This window comes from Schistocerca piceifrons, chromosome 8 (assembly GCF_021461385.2).
Source record: "Schistocerca piceifrons isolate TAMUIC-IGC-003096 chromosome 8, iqSchPice1.1, whole genome shotgun sequence".
Taxonomy (NCBI): domain Eukaryota; kingdom Metazoa; phylum Arthropoda; class Insecta; order Orthoptera; family Acrididae; genus Schistocerca; species Schistocerca piceifrons.
Genome location: NC_060145.1, coordinates 9,214,853 through 9,235,663, shown reverse-complemented (window position 1 = coordinate 9,235,663; position 20,811 = coordinate 9,214,853). Strand labels below are relative to the sequence as shown.

At 46.4% G+C, this 20,811-nt stretch overlaps 1 protein-coding gene and 1 pseudogene across 1 annotated transcript in view; one reads left to right on the top strand and one right to left on the bottom strand.

The window, feature by feature from the left end:
- LOC124711489 (T-box transcription factor TBX1) overlaps positions 1–20,811 on the top strand; it is a 210,852-nt gene that overhangs the window by 33,319 nt on the left and 156,722 nt on the right. Inside the window, exons 3-4 of the mRNA XM_047241598.1 lie at positions 1,307–1,423; positions 7,093–7,249. Of these exons, the coding sequence (XP_047097554.1) occupies positions 1,307–1,423; positions 7,093–7,249 (274 nt within the window). The remainder of the gene's footprint in view (positions 1–1,306; positions 1,424–7,092; positions 7,250–20,811) is intronic.
- On the bottom strand, positions 6,402–6,519 carry LOC124712578 (annotated as a pseudogene).

The window sequence follows — 20,811 nt, the reverse complement described above, 5'->3', positions numbered from 1 at the left end:
CGTTGTAATGTACTGTTTTATGCTACTCAAAATTCCATCTAACCAGTCACGTGTCTGTGAAGGTACTCTGTATGATAGTATCTGGGCTACTGATTGATAAAAGGTTTCGAAAATGTAGGAGGTATCTATTTGTTTATCTGCATCTCATATTTGCAACTTATGTTTCTCTGTAGTGGTTCATCTTGAATCCGTGCTCATTCTTTTCAGATGAACTTTTCGCTAACGAAGCTTGATTATCGAATTTCATTTCTATCTGCTACCAGAATTTGAGTATTAGAAGTACTTTCTGTCTCGAAGACAATACTTTCGATACGTGCCTGCAAGCCAGGTTCTTTAGCTTTAACGTTCAAAGAGTCCACATGATTTTGCGTTGTACCGACAAGTCTCAACAGTCTTCTTCGAAAGACGTCATCGTCGTCTTTGATTGCTAAAATCTGGTTCTTTATAAAATTCACTATGACTCAATCCCTTTATCCAATTTCAAGCGAAATGCATCGAAATATTTGTGCTTCGACACCTGTCAAAATTTTTAGTGGTGTTCAGAGAGGCGGTTAAACTTCAACGTGATGAATACTGTTTCAGAGACGTTGCTGAAACTGTACGCTTAGATTAATGTACAACTGTCCACCGCCGATAGCTGAGTGGTCAGCGCGACAGAATGTCAATCCTAAGAGCCCGGGTTCGATTCCCGGCTGGGTCGGCGATTTTCTCCGCTCAGGGACTGGGTGTTGTGTTGTCATAATCATCATCATTTCATCCCCATCGACGCGCAAGTCGCCGAGGTGGCGTCAAATCGTAAGGCTTGCACCCGGCGAACGGTCTACCTGAAGAAGGCCCTAGTCATACGACATTTAATGTACAACTGCGACCTGCGTGCTAATGATTGTCTAACACGCTCAAAACAACAAAATATTGCACGAGTAATCTCTGCAGCTTCACACAAAGTAATAGTCCGCTCATCTGGGGTGTCTTCCGGTCGCTCGTACACCAAACACTTCATTCCCCCCCCCCCCCCTCCCCGTCCTCAGAAAGAAATGGCTGTTTAAACACCGTCTCTGAACATACCAAGCGTCAAAATCTTGGTGGAGCGTTACCGGGGAAACCTATAACATCTTTCACACATGAAAAAGTTTTTGTTTTTATTTCTCCTCAGAACTCTAAAATTTTGTATGGCTTATCACTGCGTCCACACTAAGCAAGTACAATACCGTGGACTAATAAAGATGCCGTCGTTTGCATAAACGAAGGAGAATGAGAGACGGCCAAACCGTAGCATGTTGTTCATGTGCGTGCGTGTGTGTTGCAGGCGGATGTTCCCGACGTTCCAGGTGCGGCTGTTCGGGCTGGACCCCTCCGCCGACTACATGCTCATGATGGACTTCGTGCCGGTCGACGACAAGCGCTACCGATACGCCTTCCACAGGTGAGCTCGCTGTCTCTACTGGGGTGTGTTGGAGGAGCGCTGAAAACCCACGTCAGCACTGAAAATAAAAGTTTATGAAGTAAATCCAACGCGAAGAAAATTTTGAGTCCATATTAAATTCCTCTCGAAGATGTAGTCGCGAAATGCAAAGTACGTTTCAGCGCACAAGAAAAATTTACATTTTTCCGGTGGACAAAGAAATAACGCAATTAAAACATCGAATGCATTTATTACGACTTCAGATCTATTTTCGCCGACACGTGGAAATGAATATAGTTTGGAACACAGAGCAGTTGGAGTTTTCATAGATAGAAATATGGCGTCTGATATCAATTAACAGACAGTATGTAGTCAATTAACGTACGTGATGTAGAATTTCCTGAATCTAGACGATAACTTGTGGGGTACGACGCGGCTGTTCCTCATTACCACCTCTGTTTAACATGTAAGTCACAGCAATTTTAAGACGGCGGACACAGTATCATAATTCAACTCCAGTCTAATAACAAATTGCATACTATGCCACATACAGACGATCGGGCTCTGTTTCCTAATATCAAAGATAAATTACGATACATGATTCTCCAAAAATGGTAGCCTACCGAAAACTTTCCGGCTTTTTTTTTTTTTTTTTTTTTTTTTTTTAAGTAACGTACCATGGCATAGAAACGGCATATTTTCGTAGTAAGCAAGTTTAGATACGAAGGACATCATACACGGCACTTTAACTTCGGGAAGTTGTAATCCAGTATGACGTCTACTCTCTCAACTCCTCGAAAATGATAGCACTGGATACATTGTGTTTCTGCAGGTAAAACAGAAGACTGGCAATACTTGTTTCAATGCTGATTCAGTGCTACACAGGGTGCTCGGGAATTCCCGTTACAAACTTCTAGGATTTGTAGTAGTGTAGTAGTAAGTACATAATATTTTGAATAGGAACCCATGTCCGGAAACGTATCGTTTCCGTGCCACAACCATTTGAAAACATGTTGGTAACGCGACCACTTTTGCAAATAATTTATACACTACTGACCATTAAAATTGCTACACCAAGAAGAAATGCAGGTGATAAACGGGTATTCATTAGACATATATATATTATACTAGAACTGACATGTGATTACATTTTCACGCAATTTTGGTGCATAGACCCTGAGAAATCAGTACCCAGAACAACCACCTCTGGCCGTAATAACGGCCTTGATACGCCTGGGCATTGAGTCAAACAGAGCTCGGATGGCGTGTTCAGGTATAGCTGCCCATGCAGCTTCAACACGATACCACAGTTCATCAAGAGTAGTGACTGGCGTATTGTGACGAGCCAGCTGCTCGGCCACCATTCACCAGACGTTTTGAATTGGTGAGAGATCTGGAGAAAGTCCTGGCCAGGGCAGCAGTCGAACATTTTATGTATCCAGAAAGTCCCGTACAGGACCTGCAACATGCGGTCGTGCGTTATCCTGCTGAACTGTAGGGTTTCGCAGGGGTCGAATGAAGGGTACGGCCACGGGTCGTAACACATCTGAAGTGTAACGTCCGCTGTCCGAAGTGCCGTCAATGCGAACAAGAGGTGACCGAGAAGTGTAACCAATGGCACCCCTTACCATCACGCCGGGTGATACGCCAGTATGGCGATGACGAATACATGCTTCCAATGTGCGTTCACCGTGATGTCGCCAAACACGGATGCGACCATCGTGATGTAGTAAACAGAACCTGGATTCCTCCGAAAAAATGACGTTTTGCCATTCGTGCACTCAGGGTTCGTCGTTGAGTACTCCATCGCAGGCGCTCCTGTCTGTGATGCAGCGTCAAGGGTAACTGCAGCCACGGCCTCCGAGCTGATGGTCCATGCTGCTCCAAACGTCGTCGAACTGTTCGTGCAGATGGTTGTTGTCTTGCAAACGTCCCCATCTGTTGACTCAGGGATCGAGACGTGGCTGCACGATCCGTTACAGCCATGCGGATAAGATGCGTGTCATCTCGACATCTAGTGATACGAGGCCGTTGGGATGCAGCACGGCTTTCTGCATTACCCTCCTGAACCCACCGAGTCCACATTCTGCTAACAGTCATTGGATCTCGACTAACGCGATCAGCAATGTCGCGATACGATAAACCGCAATCGCGATAGGCTACAAAGTCGGAAACGTGATGGTACGCATTTCTCCTCCTTACACGAGGCATCACAACAACATTTCACCAGGCAACGCCGGTCTACTGCTGTTTGTGTATGAGAAACCGGTTGGAAACTTTTCTCATGTCAGCACGTTGTAGGTGTCGCCACCGGCGCCAACCTTATGTGAATGCTCTGAAAAGCTAATAATTTGCATATCACACCATCTTCTTCCTGTCGGGTAAATTTCGCGTCTGTAGCACGTCATCTTCGTGGTGTAGCGATTTTAATGGCCAGTTGTGTAATTCGTGACCCAGTACATTAGTTCCACTCATTTATAACCAAAGAAAGAGAAAGGAAACTTAATTAGTTTTCACAAACAATTCCAATTCGAGTTTGCGGCGTTTCCTTAGGGCACCGCACTCACGTCTCCTGACGGTGAAGGTACACCATTTCTCGAAGCCGTTGCGTAACTGCGGCGAAAAGGATCTCCGATGAAGTCGGACGTTGTGGATAACGATCTTGATGAATCCGACAAACATTTCTTCCATTACCGTGAGCTTCGCCATGTAGATGGATCATGTCGAAGTATTCTGCATACGTGTACTCAACCATATTGCTTTAACACTCACAGTCACTTGAATGAGACTCGAACCAGGTGAGAGAGGTAGGAAAGACGTCAGATGACTGAAGCTGATACGACATAAGTACCACCTGCCGTGATTACCCTGTGCACACCTACGTAGCAAACACGTTTTCAAACGACTGTAGCACAGGAAACAGTACGTTTCCAGATATGAGTTCCTGTAGAAAATATTATGTACTCGCTCCTCTGTACAAGTCCTAGAAGCTTATATCGGAAATTTTCGAACGCCCTGTGTTAATTGCATTGAGTAATGAAGTCTGCGGTGGTACGCTGATGTGTAGCATACCCCTCCATGAGACTGAAAGGTGCTTATCTGGGTGTGAGTCGGTGAAGCCAGCGAATGTTTTATGAAAGGTAGCTACTTGGTAAACAAAGATTATATTTTATATTTACAGAGTGATCTGTCTAGATTATATTGATAGGTGATAAATTGGCTGCGATCTGGCGAAGACGATAAATGTGTTTTCAACAGAAGCTTTGACATTAGTGCCGTATGGATTAATTTCTGCAGCATAATGCACATGACGACACAGTGACGTTTGCATGACCTCTTGTGTCCTATGCACTGCTTAGCTGACAGAAGCTAGCAGAGTAGACGCCATATTGGATTACAAGTGTATAAATTAAACTGCTGTACCAGGGGGTTTTCGTGTATAAACTCGCTCGGTGTTTCTGTGTAATGACGCATTAAACATTTGTCAAGAACGTCCGTAGCCGCATCGTAATACGAGGGTTGGAACTTAAATACTGGCAACTATTTATTCACAACCGATGCAAAAGAGTTACATGTTTGCACCTGTTACTGTCCTTCAAAGGAGTCACAAGCGTTGTGTAGAACCCGTTGCCAGCGATGTGGAAGGCGTAGTATGCCGTTAGCAGAGCCTGTTCTGTTGATGGTGCGAATGGAGCGGTCTACTGCCTGTCGAATCTCTGGAACAGTTCTGAAGCGAATGCCACGAAGTGGTTCCTTCATCTTCGGAATGAAATCAAAGTCACAAGGACTTAAGTCTGGGGAGTATGGTGGATGGTACAGCACTTCCCAGTCCCATCGACCGAACAGAGCAGCCACAGCTTGCGCTGTATGCGCCCGCGCATTGTCGTGCAAAATGGTGGGTGGGTTGCGCAGAAAGTGTCGCCGCTTGTTTCACAAAGCTGGTCGCAGGTGTCGCTCCAAAAACTAACAGTAATACTGTGCATTGACGGTCTGCCGTAGAGGAACGTAATGCGTTAGGATAACGCCATCACAGTCGTACACGAAAATCACCATAACTTTCACCATACTGGGGCTCTGACGCACTTTCGACAATCGCGGCGACCCATAATGACGTCATTCGTTGGACTGGCGTTTTAATTCTGGCTTGTGCGATGTCGCCCATGTGCCATCCAGTGTTACGATACGGCGTACGAAAGCATCTCCTTCACGCACATAGCTTTCCAAGTGCGTCTGAGCAGCGTCGTAACGCATCCATTTCTGAATTTCCAAGTGATGCTGAACCCACCGTGATGCAATTTTTCGCATACCCAGGCGTTCCTTCAGGTTCAAATGGCTCTGAGCACCGTGGGACTTAACATCTATGGTCATCAGTCCCCTAGAACTTAGAACTACTTAAACCTAACTAACCTAAGGACATCACACAACACCCAGTCATCACGAGGCAGAGAAAATCCCTGATCCCGCCGGGAATCGAACCCGGGAACCCGGGCGCGGGAAGCGAGAACGCTACCGCACGACCACGAGCTGCGGACTTCCTTCAGGATGCGAAGGACAGTCGTATGTGCTAATTCGGTTTTGTGGGCGAGCTGACGAATCGTGTGGCGTGGATCACTGTCCACTAAAGCGACAATAGCATGCACTACTACTTCAGAGACGCTGGGACGACCTGCCCGATACATGTCCGTCACAGTTAGCGGACCTTCGTTGAAGCTTCAAATGGCTCTGAGCACTATGGGACTTAACATCTGAGGTCGTCAGTCCCCTAGACTTAGGACTAAAAACTAAACTAAATTCCACCCGAACAGGACATGAAGGTCGAACGGTACCGACCGGCCGCCGTGTCATCCTCAGACCATAGGCGTCACTGGATGCGGATATGGAGGGGCATGTGGTCAGCACACCGCTCTCCCGGCCGTATGTCAGTTTCCGAGACCGGAGCCGCTACTTCTCTATCAAGTAGCTCCTCAGTTTGCCTCACGGGGGCTGAGTGCACTCTGCTTGCCAACAGCGCTCGGCAGACCGGATGGTCACCCATCAAAGTGCTAGCCCAGCCCGACAGCGCTTAACTTCGGTGATCTGACGGGAACCGGTGTTACCACTGCGGCAAGGCCGTCGGTCACACTTAGGACTACTTAAACCTAACTAACCTAAGGACATCACACACACCCATGCCCGAGGCAGGATTCGAAGCTGCGTCCGTAACAGCAGCGCGGTTCCGGACTGAAGCGCCTCGAACCGCTCGGCCACAGCGGCCGGCCCTTCGTTGAAGGCTTTTACCCAACGTGCCACTGTTCTGTACGGCAATGCCGAATCCCCGCACGCCTCCTGAAAACCTTAATGACACTGTCGTGCTCTACGACCTCTGGCACAATCAGTCTTGATCGAACTCCGTTGTTCCTGTTTCGAAAGCATAGTGACACCGTTAACGTTAGACCGCTCGCTCGCGAGTGACTGTGTTTCGCTCGACTGCGCGCACGCCGGTGACGTGGGTCGGGCGAGTCCATTTGCTCGGAGGTAAGGTTGGTATGTCAACAACGTGTGCTATCAGCGACAACAGTAGATTCCATTGCATTGTGTCTCCACAGCGGTGTTGCCACTATTTGAGTTCCAACCTACGTAAATGAACGGGGCCACATAAGTGGTAGTGATCCTCCAGACAGTGAGCTGTGCTTGTGTGTGTGTGTTGGCAGTTCCAGCTGGGTGGTGGCGGGCAAGGCGGACCCGGTGTCGCCGCCCAGGATCCACGTCCACCCGGACAGCCCCGCATCCGGCGCACAGTGGATGAAGCAGGTGGTCAGCTTCGACAAGCTCAAGCTCACCAACAACCAGCTGGACGACAACGGCCACGTGAGTAGCCGCCACACGCCACGCTTCTGGAGTAACGCGGTACACGGTGAAGCGGTACTCCTAGAAAAGCCCTGCCAATATGTCGTATGAAATTGAACAGCAGCCTGCCAACAGGGAGTGTCAAAAACTACAGTGGCACCAACTTTGGAGATTATAGGCCGTTTATTTACTGATAGTGTGGCATTATTACACAACATACCAATGAAAATATAGTAAGAATAATATTTATAAAGGATCATCTAGGTTACAAATACAGTTGTTATCTGAATTGTCAGTCCTATTCAGGAAATCTTAAAATTATTCCGTGCACGCACTTACTGAACATGCCTGAACTGTACGCTGGACTGCCTGCCTTTCGCCTGCACAGTGACACGTGGCAGGTGTGTTTAGTTTCTGTTTACAGAGGGTCGAGTCACATTAATGTGAACACCACCTACGCTCGACGCCACGGTACACTCACAGACGGAAGGTGGCATCACTACATCTACATCTACATCCGTACTCCGCAAGCCACCTGACGGTGTGTGGCGGAGGGTACCCTGAGTACCTCTATCGGTTCTCTCTTCCATTCCAGTCTGGTATTGTTCGTGGAAAGAAGGACTGTCGGTATGCCTCTGTGTGGGCTCTAATCTCTCTGATTTTATCCTCATGGTCTCTTCGCGAGATATATGTAGGAGGGACCAATATACTGCTTGACTCTTCGGTGAGGTATGTCCTCGAAACTACAACAAAAGCCCGTATCGAGCTTCTGAGCGTCTCTCCTGCAGAGTCTTCCACTGGAGTTTATCTATCCGTAACGCTTTCGCGATTACTAAATGATCCTGTAACGAAGCGCGCTGCTCTCCGTTGGATCTTCTCTATCTCTTCTATCAACCCTATCTGGTACGGATCCCACACTGCTGAGCAGTATTCAAGCAGTGGGCAAACAAGTGTACTGTAACATACTTGCATTTCCTTAGGATTCTTCCAATGAATCTCAGTCTGGCATCTGCTTTACCGACGATCAACTTTATATGATCATTCCATTTTAAATCACTCCTAATGCGTACTCCCAGATAATTTATGGAATTAACTGCTTCCACTTGCTGACCTGCTATTTTGTAGCTAAATGATAAGGGATCTATCTTTCTATGTATTCGCAGCACATCACACTTGTCTACATTGAGATTGAATTGCCATTCCCTGCACCATGTGTCAATTCGCTGCAGATCCTCCTGCCTTTCAGTACAATTTTCCATTGTTCCAACCTCTCGATACACCACAGCATCATCTGCAAAAAGCCTCAGTGAACTTCCGATGTCATCCACAAGGTCATTTATGTATATTGTGAATAGCAACGGTCCTATGACACTCCCCTGCGGCACACCTGAAATCACTCTTACTTCGGAAGACTTCTCTCCACTGAGAATGACATGCTGCGTTCTGTTATCTAGGAACTCTTCAATCCAATCACACAATTGGTCTGATAGTCCATATGCTCTTACTTTGTTCATTAAACGACTGTGGGGAACTGTATCGAACGCCTTGCGGAAGTCAAGAAACACAGCATCTCCCTTCGAAGCCGTGTCTATGGCCCTCTGAGTCTCGTGGACGAATACCGCGAGCTGGGTTTCACACGATCGCCTTTTTCGAAACCCATGCTGATTCCTACAGAGTAGATTTCTAGTCTCCAGAAAAGTCATTATACTCCAACATAATATGTGTTCTAAAATTCTACAACTGATCGACGTTAGAGATATACGAGTAGGTCTATAGTTCTGCATATCTGTTCGACGTCCCTTCTTGAAAACGAGGATGACCTGTGCCCTTTTCCAATCCTTTGGAACGCTACGCTCTTCTAGAGACCTACGGTACATCGCTGCAAGAAGGGGGGCAAGTTCCTTCGCGTACTCTGTGTAAAATCGAACTGGTATCCCATCAGGTCCAGCGGCCTTTCCTGTTTTGAGCGATTTTAATTGTTTCTCTATCGCTCTGTCGTCTACTTCGATATCTACCATTTTGTCATCTGTGCCACAATCTAGAGAAGGAACTACAGTGCAGTCTTGCTCTGTGAAACAGCTTTGGAAAAAGACATTTAGCATTTCGGCCTTTAGTCTGTCATCCTCTGTTTCAGTACCACTTTGGTCACAGAGTGTCTGGACATTTTGTTTTGATCCACCTACCGCTTTGACATAAGACCAAAATTTCTTAGGATTTTCTGCCAAGTCAGTACATAGAACTTTACTTTCGAATTCATTGAACGCCTCTCGCATAGCCCTCCTCACATTACATTTCGCTTCGCGTAATTTTTGTTTGTCTGCAAGGCGTTGGCTGTATTTATGTTTGCTGTGAAGTTCCCTTTGCTTCCGCAGCAGTTTTCTAACTCGGTTGTTGTACCACGGTGGCTCTTTTCCATCTCTTACGATCTTGCTTGGCACATACTTATCTAACGCTTTATTTGTTCATGAGACCCAGAAAATATAGATACAGGCTCCCAGGTAGACGCTATTTTCCTTGACTTCCGGAAGGCGTTCTATACAGTTCCGCACTGTCGCCTGATAAACAAAGAAAGAGCCTACGGAATATCAGACCAGCTATGTGACTGGAATGAGGAGTTTTTAGCAAACAGAACACAGCATGTTGTTGTCAATGGAGAGACGTCTACAGACGTTAAAGTAACCCCTGGCGTGGCGCAGGGGAGTGTTATGGGACCATTGCTTTTCACAATGTATATAAATGACCTAGTAGATAGTGTCGGAAGTTCCATGCGGCTGCCGGCCGCGGTGGTCTAGCGGTTCTAGGCGCTCAGTCAGGAACCGATCGACTGCTACGGTCGCAGGTTCGAATCCTGCCTCGGGCATGGATGTGTGTGATGTCCTTAGGTTAGTTAGGTTTAAGTAGTTCTAAGTTCTAGGGGACTGATGACCACAGATGTTAAGTCCCATAGTGCTCAGAGCCATTTGAACCATCCATACGGCTTTTCGCGGATGATGCTGTAGTATACAGAGAAGTTGCAGCATTAGAAAATTGCAGCGAAATGCAGGAAGATCTGCAGCGGATAGGCACTTGGTGCAGGGAGTGGCAACTGACCCTTAACATAGACAAATGTAATCTATTGCGAATACATAGAAAGAAGGATCCTTTATTGTATGATTATATGATAGCGGAATAAACACTGGTAGCAGTTACTTCTGCAACATATGTGGGAGTATGCGTGCGGAACGATTTGAAGTGGAATGATCATATAAAATTAATTGTTGGTAAGGCGGGTGCCATGTTGAGATTCATTGGGAGAGCCCTTGGAAAATGTAGTCCATCAACAAAGGAAGTGGCTTACAAAAGACTCGTTCGACATATACTTGAGTATTGCTCATCAGTGTGGGATCCGTACCAGGTCGGGTTGACATAGGAGATAGAGAATATGCAAAGATGAGCGGCGCATTTCGTCACAGGGTTATTTGGTAAGCGTGATAGCGTTACGGAGATGTTAAGCAAACTCAAGTGGCAGACTCTGCAAGAGAGGCGCTCTGCATCGCGGTGTAGCTTGCTCTCCAGGTTTCGAGAGGATGAGTTTCTGGATGACGTATCGAATATATTGCTTCCCGCTACTTATACCTCCCGAGGAGATCACGAATGTAAAATTAGAGAGATTCGAGCGCGCATGGAGGCTTTCCGGCAGTCGTTCTTCCCGCGAACCGTACGCGACTGGAACAGGAAAGGGACGTAATGACAGTGGCACGATAAGTGTCCTCCGCCACACACCGTTGGGTGGCTTGCGGAGTATAAATGTAGATGTAGATGTAGAGGGTATAAAGCGTCTGGCGGGGAGGGGGAGGGGGAGGAGAGGGGAACGCGGAAAAGAGTGTAGTCGGTGTCGTAATGCAGAAGTGGCTCGGTTTATATGTTGGCTTTTGGTCCAAGGATGGAAGCATTCCCGAAGTGTCTAAGTTTGTAAGCTGTTCGCGTGCCGCCGTGAATGGCGAAAAGGCACTATGCAAAATAGCTGCCGAGGTAAATGTGATGCAGCACGGGCCGTAGGCGGCAGCCGTCAGCTACGGTTGCGGAGATACGCGCGGTCGAGCAACTGATCACCAAGGGCCTAGCAACAGTGTCTCGTCAGCGACCGTCCAGGGAACATTGTTGCGTGTGGACCTCCCCTGCAGGCGCCTGGTTCACGCATACAGGCCAACCGCTGTCCACCAGCGACGAGGGATTGCTCGCCATTACGACAGTTGGACGTCGACGGAGTAGCGCTAGGTGGCCTTTCAGATGAACCACGTTTCATACTCCATCGGACACATGAGCTTTGGCGCGTACGGAGTGAACCGTCCATAACCATATGCGCTGCAACAATCTTCGGAAGGGTGCAAGACGGAGAACAGAGCGTTATAGTCTCGGGAATGTTTCCGTGGCATTCTCTGCGTGATCTCATCATTATGAGAGGCATAATAGATGAACACGTGTATGTATCTATCCTTAGGACCATGTCAACCCCTACATGTAGTTTGTTTCTCCTCCTAAGGATAGCGTTTACTAGCAGTACGCCGGCCGCTGTGGTCGAGCGGTTCTAGGCGCTTCAGTCCGGAACTACACGGCTGCTACGGTCGCAGGTTCGACTCCAGCCTGGGGCATGGTTGTGTGTGATGTCCTTAGTTAGGCTTAAGTAGTTCTAAGTTCTAGGGGACTGATGACTTCAGATGTTAAGTCCGATAGTGCTTAGAGCCATTTGAACCACTTGAACTGGCAGTTCAGTGCAAAGAGCCACACAGCTCGCTGTGTTGGTGCGTGGTTCGAAGAGCACCGACATGAGGTTACTGCACTGCGCTGACCACACTCAACACTCTGGATTTAAACTCAGCCGAGAATCTGTGGCGCCAGCACTGTCGGCATGTTGGCGCCGTAACATCCTCACACGAGAAACCTGCCGCCGCTGGTCAGGACACTGGAGTCTGGATGGCTCCGCAACCCTGTCACTGCCTTCCAGAAACCCGTCGTCATGCACGTCTCGCAGTGCTCAGCGCTGCAAAAGATGGTTATCGAGGCTTTTGACAGGTGATCACTTTAATGAGTTGGGCAGTGTACAGTGAATCCGCACTTTTGCCACGGCTGGCACTAATTCCGTCTAGAATAACCCAGGAATTTCTTGGTAGGTGGAAGCCAGTTGAATTTCAAGAGATACATCGGAATTTCTTGACATCGACAGCACTTTATCGTCGAGAATATTAACGATAAAAAAGTGTGATTTCCGGTGACATGTCCAATAAATATTATTTTTCTCTTTTCCATTACTTTTAATAATCTTCCCTTTTCGCTGCAATCCGCTAAGAGCTCAGTGTTGATTTTTCTTTCGATCCACCTCGTTCTTGTAATTGTGCAGCTTATCTAGATTTCAGCAGCTTCTAATCGATTCACTTCCAACTTAGCCAGAGTCCAACTTTCACTTCCACTGAGTAGGTAGTTGATGTATAGCAGTTTGAGAAACAGACTGTCCTATTCCATGTGGGCGGTCATGTCAGTTATGAATGGGTTCTGAACACCACTACACAAACTAATTAGTACAATGTAATTGGACACTTGTTTATTCGAACACACATATAGTCATAGCATACAGTTCAGATTAGACACATGTATGACTCCGTACAGGCTGCGAGACAAGCCCCAAAACAAAAGTCACTTCCAGAAGTAAACACCCCTCCGGAGTCAGCTGACGCAGGTCTGGTAGCTGCTGTCTTCAAACTGCTGCCGAGCGCGGTTTTCGGACTGCGTAGCTGATGATGAACTCCTGATGAGCTCTTGATGATCTGGCATCTGCTGAGGACGAACTTGGTACCAAGAATAAGGATCGCGATTAATTTAAGGAAGAGACATGGAAGGGTGGCCCAACTTGATGCGTCTTTTGTCGTTCCCCGCAACTAGATCACAACTGTGGCTGATCCCACAATAGGACTTGGATATAAGTTGAACAAACATTAAGTAAAACACATCAAAATGCGTACATCTCCACTGGTTATTCTGCTGTCATAGAGACAAGATACGGCCAAGCTGCCCAAAGGCTGCCCACGTGTAAAACCGAAGCAACAGTAGTACTTCACTGACTGGCCACAAGCCTGTTCTACATAAATAATGTCAAGTATTTGAATAAAGTAACGGGTCACTAAAATACATTTAAAATGATAATGAAAAGTAAACCCTTAATGTTTTAAAGAAAATAAGAAACTCAGTGCTCAGTTTGCCCAAAGGCTTCCATCACACGCGCTGCAGGGCCTTACAATAACAGAAATACTGGGCCAATTACTTACTAATCCCGTGACACCCCCGCCGTCACACGATACCAAAAGAATAACAACAAGCTACTCAACACCAGGCTGTAACTGGAGATCCGCAGAACCGCGTGTCACCTGCCAACACTTAGGCCTCGTGCGATGACGGGAGGACCGCCCAAACATCTACATCTACACGATTACTATGCTATTCACAATAAAGTGCCTGGCAGAGGGTTCAATGAACTAGTTTCATGCTGTCTCTCTACGGTTCCACTCTCGAACGGCACGCGGGAAAAACGAGCACTTAAATTTTTCCGTGCGTGCCCTGATTTCTCTTATTTTACCGTGATGATCATTTCTCCCTATGTGGGTGGGTGCCAACAGAATGTTCTCGCAATCGGAGGAGAAAACTGGTGATTGAAATTTCATGAGAAGATGCCGTCGCAACGAAAAACGCCTTTGTTTTAATGATTGCCACTCCAATTCACGTATCATGTCTGTGACACTATCTCCCCTATTTCGCGATAATACAAAACGAGCTCCCCTTCTTTGTACTTTTTCGATGTCATCCGTCAGTTCCACCTGATGGGGATCCCACACCGCAAAGCAATACTCCAGAGTAGGGCAGACAAGCGTTGTGTAAGCAGTCTCTTTACTAGGCCTGTTGCACCTTCTAAGTGTTCTGTCAATGAATCGCTGTCTTTGGTTTGCTCTACCCACAACATTATCTATGTGATCTTTCCAGTTCAGGTTATATGTAATTGTAATCCCTAAGTATTTAGTTGAATTCACAGCCCTCAGATTGGTGTGACTTATCGCGTAATCGAAATTCAGTTGATTTCTTTTAGTAATCATGTGAATAACTTCGCACTTTTCTTTATTCAGGCTCAATTGTCACTTTTCGCACCATACAGATATCTTATCTAAATCATTTTGCAAGTCGTTTCGATCATCTGATGACTTTACAAGACGGTAAATGACAGCATCATCTGCAAACAATCTAAGACGGCTACTCAGATTGTCTCCTATGTCGTTAATATAGATTAGGAACAATAGAGGGCCTATGACACTTCCTTGGGGAATGCCGGATATTATTTCTGTTTTGTTCGATGACTTTCCGTCTATTACTACGAACTGTGACCTTTCTGACAGGTAATCACCAATCCAGTCGCACAACTGAGGCGATACTCCGTAGGCACGCAGTTTGCTCAGAAGACGCTTATGAGGAACGGTATCGAAAGCCTTCTGGAAATCTAAAAATATGGAATCAATTTGACATCCCCTGTCGATAGCACTTATTACTTCATTACACAGAAGGGAAACGCGTCCCTGCGCCGGACCAACACAACAGCAGCAGCAACGCGTCAACCACTGCCGGTGCGAGGCTGTCAACATACAACAAACAACAAACAGCAAAAGTAGTTTGATAAAAGTTAACATACACAGTGACACTTAAACCGGACAATTGAAAATTCGTCTAGCAAAACTTCAGTGTGGGACCGGCCCGTTCATAACATTGCAAGTTAACCTTCCAAGCATTAACAAGAAGCAATGTACAAGGTCATTTAAAAGAATAATTACATAATAATTCAAACAAGATTTAAAAAATCGTGGTTTACGTTTATTGGGGCCTCTTAGGGACTAATAACCACTGTAATTAGGATACGCATCAACTGGTAGATGGCCAGTTACACTGCACAACTGTAGCGAGATCGGCCCTTCAGCACAGAGTAAGAGAATGTGCAAATACGAGCACGCACGCACGCACGAACCACACGCGCGTAGCTTCAGTGTGAGTGCACACAACAGGCCAAAACCAATAACTCGACCCAGGGAGGACCATGAGGTACACAACAAACAGAAATTACAATCAGTTGTATCAAATACTCAATAATAACAATCGATGATTTCTAGTAAAAGATGAACATTGCACAATACTAGTTTTGCGCATATAGAAACCTCCAGATCGAGACACACAACCGCGAAGGCGTCACCGAAAGATATAAAGAAACTAGATTCCTGGCTGACTCTCACCGGGCAGAATTAACAATCTTTAAGTGCAGTGCTCATTGCAGGCCGGTGTGGCCGTGCGGTTCTAGGCGCTTGAGTTTGGAACCGCGTGACCGCTACGGTCGCAGGTTCGAATCCTGCCTCGGGCATGGATGTGTCTGATGTGCTTAGGTTAGTTAGGTTTAAGTAGTTCTAAGTTCTAGGGGACTGATGACCTCAGATGTTAAGTCCCATGGTGCTCAGAGCCATTTGAACCATTTGAACCAAGGTCAACGGTTCCTAACTCGCTGTAATCGCCAGCACGCCAATTACTCAGCCACACCCGCTCAGCTCCATGTCCGACACATCACTCGCCACCACACAGCCCCAGAGGGTGCACACGTAACGTAGCAAAGACGATACGACGAGGGCCGGAGTCGATGGAGTGCTCGCAGAAGTGGCGCCAGTACGATCTCTCGCGCGCCCTCGCGGAAGCCACCACGCTCAGACCTCGCGTCGAATTGCCGGCCGGCTCCGCTGGATGATGAACTCTGGCGCTTAGTCGCTGGCCCGCGGGATACAAAGCTGCGCGGGTTAGTACCCTGAATTCGTGCGAGTGGCTGTTGCTGCTGGTGGTAATGTGCACCCTGCTTGTTGGCTCCTCAAGTCTGGTGATGTTACCGTGTTGTCGGATTCGTGCACGTGATGAACCGCGACCAAATAGTGCAGCCGTCGCTGGCGAACGCTGTGGACGACCGCCGAAGTTCCTGCCGCTCTTGGCCTCGCCTAGACATAGCTACGCTAACACGCAGTAGTCGCGGCAGGTGGACTACCTGGCAGGGGCAATGGCATAGCACACAACAGCACTTCATACAAGTTCAGAAAAGAAGTGGCTATCACAGCTAAATGCAGAGAAGGAAAAGAGTAATGGGCCAAAAGAACTTTAGGATAAAATAAGTAGAATCAGGTCTTCTTTCATTCGATTAGGATTTTCTGGAATGGTTCTTCCTGGTCACAACTGTCAATGAAATGTCCAGCAGTTTTGGCCAGTGTTGCCTGCTGCTACAGACTGAATTTTACCTGGCGATGAGAGCATCACTTATCTGCAGGGTTTGTTTGTAACGCTCAACAGGAATCAAAACTGGGGCAGTTCATTCTGTTGTCATGTGAACAAGGATAATTTACCGGTAATATCCATCAGGTTGTTGTATCCATCTTTTAAAATGTTGAAATGTGTGTCAAATCTTATGGGACTTAACTGCTAAGGTCATCAGTCCCTAAGCTTACACACTACGTAACCTAAATTATCCTAAGGACAAACACACACACCCATGCCCGAGGTAGGACTCGAACCTCCGCCGGGACCAGCCGCACAGTCCATGACTGCATATCCGCCTTTACTTACTTCTTAGAATTCGCCAAACTACTTCCGTGCTCCATGTACCATTTCCCAGAACAGTTGTTGTCATTATAGCTGCAATTACGCCTTGCATTCCTGTATGTCCCCTGGATCATTTCTTTATTTTTGTGTCTTTTCTATCAGTCTTCAAAATGTATGTTTTCTTACCCCCCCCCCCTTCCCCCGGCCGTCCCAAACCCCACCCAAGAACAACCCCCAGTGAGTGGTTTCCGCATCAAAAGCCTGTTTCACAGCCACACATCAAGACATCAAGAATGATAGCAAAAACTTATGCGGTAATCCGAACTGTTATAGGTACGTGTATCTGATACCGTCTGATATCTGCCATCATGTCTACTTGATAAGCACCCCAGACGCTTGAGCGTTATTGTACACTGACAGAAATAAACGCAACCTTTAATCTAATTAATGCAGAGTAATGAAATTTTGGAAATACGTATGCCTAGGAAAATATTTAAGTGATGGCAGCATAACACCCCCCTGCTTCCCGGGATTTGCGAAATTACAAGTTGACAATGACCGTGAATTATGAATTTTGACCCGCGTCGGGATAAGGCATCCGAATCCGAAGTAAATAATGATTATTCCGCGGGAAACAGGAGACGTTATAACTTGATCGTTATCGAACGAGTAATTTCATTCAATAACGATCGGTAAATGAAATAATGGAAATAATTTGGAAATAAATTTTGCCAGTGGAAATTTTGCCGAAAGAAATGATTAAGTTGTAAAAGAAATTAAAAAATCGGTCGCCAGCTCAACTGATGAGCGACAGTACTGTTAAGTACGTGAATAATTGTGCCAAAAATAAAGTTTACCTCTTTGTAGCGCAGCAGGTGGAACGGAAACTTTTACGTAAGTGCTGTGTCAGGCTCAGTAGTCATATAAAACAATGTCATAACAACCTAACTACACTTAAACATTAATGGTTAACTTTCAATAAGTATTTTGATAATTATTTTGTTCATAATTTGTCAGCTAAGTGCAATGCTGACAACACAGATAATCATCTGTCGAAATTTTGAATAATAGACTGTCATTCTGTCTTTAAAATTATGTACTTTGCACAGTTTAATCTACTGATAATGAAATATATTGACAATAATTGATTAACTATCTTTTGAATGATAATAATAATTGATTCATTGGGGGATTATCAGGTGGAGTAAGCTTTATAGTTTCATGAAATATCCTTGAACTAACTTCAGCTGAATATGCATTGAAATAAATCTTAATAATCAAATTTATTACTGCAGTCTATCATTAAGTTACTACGGTTGGCGTAAGCTTATTAAGTGCAACAATTAACTACGATAACCAGTCTGAAATTTACTCTTCACCGTGTATGCAAATAATTTGATAATTAACATATTTTCTCTTGATAATGGCGTGACACACTCGGTTCAGTAAGGTGAGGTTTGGAAGGAATCTACTTGGTGTTGTTGTCGGGTGGAATGTAGCTACAACACTTCGATTATAAAGTGCTTGTTATTAACTGTTCAACTTCAAAGAAAAGGACAGTCACTGGCAAGCATTCTACAATTTTATCCTCTACGAAAATTACGTAGATCTTACTTCCCTTGTTGTCGGTGGATCGACGGCAGTCCACGGCAGCGACACAATGTGGCAGCGGGCTTTTACTGTTGCGACTTGCACCCACAGTGCGCTTCACATTTAAGTCCTCGTTTGTTCAGCGCTATGCCCATTAATCCATAATAACTTGCCCGGCCATGCTTCCAGATATGCCGACCATTCCTTTCCCGTCGTACTTAGATCCACACACTAGCCGTTAGATGTAACACAGCTAGGACGAGCAGCATTCGACTGTACGTCTTACTCCGAACACATCGTCACTGCTACTACTAACCGCTGGCGCGCTCCCGCGCCCAGCGGCACGACTAAACAATCTCTCTGACTTCAACGTTAACTAAATATGCCCTGACTTGCCCGTGTTAAGTATTATACGAGGGGCGTTCAGAAAGTAAGCTCCGATCGGTCGCGAAATGGAAACGACTATGAAAATCCGATAAAGCTTTGCACAGATGTGTTGGGTAGTGTCTCTAGTATAACCCCAGTTAGCATCACGTCGCTCTTCTCATTTCTGAGCTCGCAGTGAGTGCGTAAAGATGTCCAGAAAATAGTGTCTGCCGCCAAGTACGAGGGCCTGGTGAGAAATTTCGCCTGAAGCTATGCAGCTAACATTACATAACTGTCGTGCTGTTTCTTCTTCAAGACAATTCTCAGCCGCATTCTGCAGGGGCAATGAAGATGCTCCTGCATCGTTTTCAAATGGAAATGTGAGATTACCCACAATACAGTCCGCAATTGTCTCCCCCTGAGTTTCATCTCTGGTCGCATGAACCGCTGTCTTTGAAGACAACATTTTGACACAGACAACGAGGTGTAGGCCAGCGTGGAGAATTGGCGGAAAGCACTGGCGGCTGCCTTCTATGATGAGGCTATTGAAAAGTTGGTACAACGCTATGACAAAAGTCTAAGTCAGAACGGCGACTACGTAGAGAAGTAGCTGAAAGGTGTAGCTAATTGTTACAAGTAAAACAATTCTGATGTTCACTGTGGTTTCAATTTGGCAATCAATCGGTGCTTACTTTCTGAACAGGCCTCGTATAATTTAAACATATTATTTACAATACATATTTACACTAGACAATACCTCGTATACAAACAGTTTCATGTGTTAAGTAAGCGAAAAAAATCATAGCAAGGACTGCGTTGTAGCGCCACAGCAATATTGCAGGTAACCTAAGCGCGAGATGAATCATTGGAAGTGTGAGACTCTGGTACATTAATAACTGGTGCAACCACCGGATTGTTGAGTGAATGCAAGCACGCAGATGGGCATGTAGTTTGTTGTACAGGTGACGAACGTCTGTCTGTGACACTGAGTTCCATGCCCGTTGTACGAGTATTTGGTCGGTCAGTAGAGAGACGGATAATGCTATTTGTGGATGGCACTGTAGTTGTCGTCCGATGGTGTCCCATATGTGCTCGACCGGGGACACATCTGGTGATCACGCAGTCCAAGGCAACATGTCGACACTCGGCAGAGCATTTCTGAATACGACAGCGGTATGGGGGCGAGCGTTATCCTGTTGGAAAACCCCCCTGAAATGCTGTTCGTGAACGGCAGCGCAACAAGTGGAGTCACCAGACTGACGTACAATTCTACAGTCAGGGTGTGCGGGAGAACCACCAGATTTCTCCTGCTGCCACACGAAATCGCACCCGAGGCTAACTGGTAGCAGGCCGCAACTGGCCTCCTTTTGACCAACACACGGCCATCACTAGCTTTCGTCAGAAAACACAATAGATTCCCACTTTACCCTCTAATGAGCTCTCGCTTGTGACACCACTTCAGTACCAAATGGCGATAGTTTGGTGTCAGTGGAATGCACATTACAGGGAGTCTGGCTCGGAGCTGTCCCTGAAGTCGTCGATTTAAAAGAGATCCTTGTTTGACTGCGGTGCCAACTGCTGCTCAGACTGCTGCTGCAGATGCAGTATACGATGCGCCAGAGCCCCAAGCCGAATGCGATGGTCTCCCTTCTCGGTAGTGCCATGTTGCCGTCTGGAGCCCAGTCTACTTGTTCTTGTGCCAACCGCTGCCAGAAATCGCGTACAGCGGCTACAGTCCTGCCAAGTGTTCCTGCAGTACTGCAGAAGGAATATACAGCTTCTCGCAGCCCTACTGCATGACGCGTTGACAGTGGCGTCTTTCTCGCCTTAAAGGCATTCTTGGCTGATATCAGGTAATTAACGCTCACGGCCGTCACAGCGTGTATGTAAAGCAAACATGATTTGCATCCTCGTAGACGTTCTACTAGCGCCACCCTTATGCGACTGGTGCGAAATTTGAACATACATTCTTTCAGATGTAGAAACACGTCTAC